Here is a 5,513-nt window from a genome sequence, read left to right on the forward strand (position 1 = left end):
CTTTTTTCTTTTTAAAAAAATTTCTAATTATATATACATATATATAATATTAGAGAACAGTGTGTATATATATATATATATATATTTTTTTTTTATATCATTCTTCATTTTCGTACCATGCATGCTTTCTCCCCTCAGGTGTAGTCCCTGGAAATCCCCATCACCAATTTATCTGTGCACCATCACCATAGTCCCTTGTGCTCTTCCCTCCTTGTTTTGATCTTTCTTTGTCCCCCACCTCCTTAGAATGCCTCTGATTTATAGTTGCCATTGATTTTGATTTTTAATTTATTTTAATTACTTTTTCCCCCCTGATCCTTTATTTGGTTCTTCTATTTTTCTTTTTCTTTCTGCCTTATTTCACCAAGCATAATCCCTTCCAGTTTCATCCATGTTGATGTGACTGGCATGAGTTTACATTTTTTGATTGCTGAGTAATATTCTTCTGTATATATACACCACATCTTCTTCATCCAGTCATTTATTTTTGGATGTTTAGTTTGTTTCCGTATATTACCTATTATAAACAGTTCTGCAATAAACAGAGGGGTGCAGGTATCCTTTTGAATTAATGTTTTTGTGTCCTTTGGGTTCTTAATGTCACCTGGTTCTGGAGAACTTTTACCCTTTTGACCAAATTCTCAAGAACCTTTCCTAGGGTGTTTCCTTACTCTCATGGGCTGAATTTCTGATCTGAAACTCATATGGGAATGTGTTGGATTTGCCTGTTGCATTGTTCAGGGAACAAGGTAAGAATCTGGATCAAATTTAGAGCCTGCATAAATTTGCAGGGGCAGAGGTAGTCAGGCAGACATATCAAAGTAGCCATTTCACCTTCCGGTTTATTCAGAACCCAATAGTGACTGTTTTGAGCATTTTTATTTATTTGTGGTATATAATAGAAAATACCTATCATGACCACGATGTAGATCCTCAGGGAAAATATGCATTTATCACCCCACAAGACTCAAAGACAGGAGGATATTGTTTCCATGTTTTGCAATGTACAAGCTTGTATACTTGCATAATATAGACAAGTTATTATTAAGCCTTTCTCAGTTTCAAGCTTCCTCTTTTGGAGTTTGGTAACAATAACTATATAAGCTGGTCCCTGGGTTTGTCAGTTTCAACTGGGATCTCAACATGAAAATTTGTTATAATATGGAGAGCACCTGGCTTCAATAATGTTAATGGTATAAAGGTATAAATTGTAAAGGAATACATGAAGGGGAAATCAGGTTAATAAATCAATTATAAAGTACACTGAGAGAAGAGGTGTCCCTCTCACATGAGATAGAAGAATTTATGGAATTTACAGTATGAAGAGCTCTTAGGACTATATTTCTTGCTGTGAATATTTTCTGACTGGGCACACCCAGTTTGATTAACTGTTAAATGACCCAGCTAAAGGGTTATAATGTAAATGAGATTATCTTGCCATGACACTGGCCTGAAACACAAAAACCATGACCTCTACCTGGCAGTAGAGGATATGAATAATCCACAAGAATCATCAGTTACTGTCTGCCTTGGTCCACTCCATACCCTGCATTTTTTTGGACCTGTACATCATTGTAGGAATTATGACTCACACACAACCTTGTTCTCCATGTTGTAGGACTTGAGGAGGGAAGGGTGTTACAAGAATCTTATGCTTTTTTTTTGAGGGAGCAGAGAGGAAGTCATTGTAAGCAATTGTGGATTTAGTTCTTATCATGTGGCTGGGTTCAAAAAGATTTGGTTATTTGCCCAAACTCTCATTATGTAATAAGTATATGTGATTCCTAAGGTGGTACTTTGAAATTCCTTCCATTGACTCTGAATATCAGAAGCATTAAGTTGGTCATTAAAGGATAAGGCAAGAAAATAATTGTGTGTATGACTCTGGGGCTGAAGCAAGGCAGTTTAGACTGTGGGTGAATGCTAAAGAACTATTTCTTAATTACCAAGAACTTGAGCAAAGATTTTAATTCAAAATTCTATAGTTTCAAGCTTCAGCTCTCTTACTTGCTAGCTTTGTGATCTTCAGTGTTTCATTCATTGTTACCCCAAGTTTCAGCTTCCCCATATCTAAAATGGGGATAATAGCTCACTGGTTGCAAGATAATTAATGGGGATACATGGATGCACATCGTGCCCCCAAATATCAAGTGCTTGAAAAATCCTACCACAGTTTCAGACAGTCTTGAAATTTGCATGTCTAATGATCAGTATTAATCGTTTGAGTGGGAAGATAGAGCTTAAATTAAGCTAAGACAAATTATTATAAGTAACAAAGTGAATAATCATAAACTCTGTATTTTAGTGGCAAGGCAGTGTCTAAATTTGAGGAGTTGCTGAAGGTTTCATAGAAACTTTGAAACCTGTGTCAATCCTTGAGGAGGTGGTGAGATTGAATCAGGACATAGGCATCATGTAAGGAAGATTGCACTTTTTATTATGTCCAGAGCATCATGTTTGGACATCCATAAGACATCCCCATTAGAAGAAAGAGTTATAAAAGATCAAAAAATTCTTCAAAGAAATTGTAAATCCTTATTCTTATCTGTAGTTTAATTTGGTCATGGGAGAAGAATTGTTATTAGTTCCTCACCCCTAGAGGAAAATGTTGGACTAAGACCCTCTCCTTCCCTTTGTGGAAAAGAAAGATGACTTTAGAAGAGAAAAAGCTTTTCAGTAAATCCTGTTTTCAGATCCAGATTTTTATGATGCTAGAGATGGGATTAATCATTGTTCAAGCTTTTATTAGCTTTCTAGATATACTTGGAACATATCCAGAATTGGATACTTGCTCCTTACTTTACTCATTAACACCTCGATCCAAGTCACTATCATCTCTGGTATAGACTCATGAGGTTAATCCAGTAGAAAATGCAAAGGGAGAGGTGACAGGACCACAGTTTTCACTCTCCTATGGAAGCCCTCCTTAACCTCACCTGCACAATGGATCCCAAGGTAAAGCTGGTCACTGTCTTCAAACATTATGCAAATCTATGTTTATTGCATGCTTGTTAAGTGTCAGGCAATATTGTTATCCCCATGTTACACATGGGAATACTGAGGCTCAGACTCAACATTATGCAAAATGACTTGGAAGATAGAGTTTTACTTGGTATAGCTGGACAATCCATACACAGGTAGCAGAATAATACTGTGTGTAAAATTGGAAGAGGGTGCCAAAGGAATATGAGAGTAGAAGGAATTTGGATAGAAGCAAATGGAATGGGTGAGGATAAATTAGATTTATCCTAAATCTGGAATGGCTCTGTTCCAATATCCATCTATTCAAGGCATATAGAGATATCTCAACCTTAGTCTTTTTTTTTAAGATTTATTTTTATTTATTTATACAAGCACTGGGTGCAGTCAGAAGCATGGTGGGGGGTGAGAGAATTCATCAGAGCCAGAGTGGGGAGCAGAACAGGCAGAAGGACCGAAGTACACTGCTGAGAGGAGCAGCGGGCAGCAGGAGAGGTCTACGCACCATGTGGGACCCTCACTGGTGGCCAGGGATCGAACTGGCACTGCAGAGGCTGTGGGCAGCTTCGCAGCCCAGCGCTCAACTTCTGTGCCACCAGGGAGGCTCTCAACCTTAGTCTTAATTTGCAAAAAGTTAATACACCAGCTTGCATTGTATATCAGGAATCATAATGAGTTCAGTGGAAACTGATGGCTGATGGACAATGAACAAGACCGAAGTTAACCATTCAGTATATGGAAAGGCTAGAGTCTGCATGCAAGTGTCTTTGTCAGGACTCACACTTTTTACTTGTTTTATCTAAATGACTTCATCACTTTTACACAAATTTCTATAGTATCCCACTATAGAACAAAATATATTAAACTGTCTCTATGCAGCATATAAATCTGCTTTTCACACAACAAAGATAATAGCAAGTCGTAACTGAAGTGAAATGAAGCAAATTACTCTCTCGCATCAATATTCCTTGACAGTGTTTGAAAATTTGAATTGGGAGGCAAACACATCATCGTCAAACCAATGCTGGATTTTGTAAGTTATGCCTTGTAATTTCCTTCTTTAGTCACTTATAAAATAGAAGGATGGGTTATAACAGCAAATCTTTTTATCTTGAACTCTGTATGATCTGTCACTATTTAAAAATGATATTTTGTCATTTTATCTATTTTAAAATCTGAGAATTCCTATCAAACACCTATATTGGATATAATGATGTCCTCAGCACAGTTGCAACCCACTTCCTCTTTTCTCATTGTTGTAGGACATTCACGTGATCTGCAGATGACCCCAATGGAGAACAGTACAGAGGTGACGGAATTCATTTTTGTGGGGATAACTGATGACCCAAAACTGCAGCTCCCACTCTTCTTCGTATTCACCCTCATCTATCTCATCACTCTGATTGGGAACTTGGGGATGATCGTGTTGATCCTTGTGGACTCCCATCTGCACACGCCCATGTACTTGTTCCTCAGTAACCTCTCACTGGCGGACTTAGGTTACTCCACAGCTGTCACTCCCAAAGTGATGGCTCAGTTCCTTATGGGAAACAACATCATCTCCTTCAATGCATGTGCTACTCAGCTGTACTTTTTTGTAGTCTTTATCACTGTAGAAAATTTCCTGTTGTCTGTAATGGCCTTTGACCGCTATGCAGCTGTGTGCAAACCCCTCCATTACACCACAATCATGACCACGGGTGTATGTGAGGGCCTGATAATAGGCTGTTATGCTCTTGGGTTCCTGACTGCCTCCATCCATGTCTGGAACATATTCAGCCTGACTTTCTGTAGAGCCAATGTGATTAATCACTTTTTCTGTGATGGGCCTCCTGTCATGTCTCTGTCCTGCTCAGAAAAACACAAAAATGAGATGGTTTTATTTATTTTTGTTTGCATCAATGTTATCTTTTCTACCGCAATCATCTTGGTCTCTTACCTGTTTATATTTATCACCATTCTGAAGATGCACTCCTCTGAAGGTCATCAGAAGGCCTTTTCCACCTGTGCTTCCCACCTCACCGCCATCTCCATCTTCTATGGGACAGCTGTCTTCATGTATCTACAATCAAACTCCAACCGTTCCATGGGCACTGATAAACTGGCATCTGTGTTCTATGCCATAGTCATCCCCATGCTGAATCCACTGGTGTACAGCCTGAGGAACAAAGAGGTTAAGAGCGCCTTTAAAAGAACTGTGGGAAAGGCTAAGTCTTCCCTAAGACTCCTATTTCTACATGCATAGAATCAACAATAAGGCATTTCATGCAATTTAGATGTATCCAGGAAAATACTGACTTTCTTGCTCAATACTTTTGTAAAATCCTAAAGTATATCCTTCCGGTTCTTTTATGATATAAAACATGTCTTGATAGGTAGGAGATCTCAGAAATAACACCTTGAGAAGAATCAACTATAAATTTAATTCCTCTTTTAAAATTTCTCCTTTATTATATTTCCTTACTCCATTTATTTACAGAATTACCTACATTACCGTATGTACATTACAGTTGCAAATATACTTAAGTACATGG

The 5,513-nt window shown here is 38.0% G+C and overlaps 1 protein-coding gene across 1 annotated transcript; it reads left to right on the forward strand.

Annotated features, from left to right (window-relative positions):
• Positions 1–4,270: 4,270 nt before the first annotated feature.
• Positions 4,271–5,224, forward strand: LOC119254199 (olfactory receptor 5B12-like). Its single transcript, XM_037521320.1, has one exon. The coding sequence runs from the start codon at positions 4,271–4,273 to the stop codon at positions 5,222–5,224; it is 954 nt and encodes a 317-aa protein (XP_037377217.1).
• Positions 5,225–5,513: the final 289 nt, after the last annotated feature.

This window comes from Talpa occidentalis, unplaced genomic scaffold, assembly GCF_014898055.3.
Source record: "Talpa occidentalis isolate TD23 unplaced genomic scaffold, MPIMG_talOcc4v2.1 talOcc4.3, whole genome shotgun sequence".
NCBI classification, from domain to species: Eukaryota; Metazoa; Chordata; class Mammalia; order Eulipotyphla; family Talpidae; genus Talpa; species Talpa occidentalis.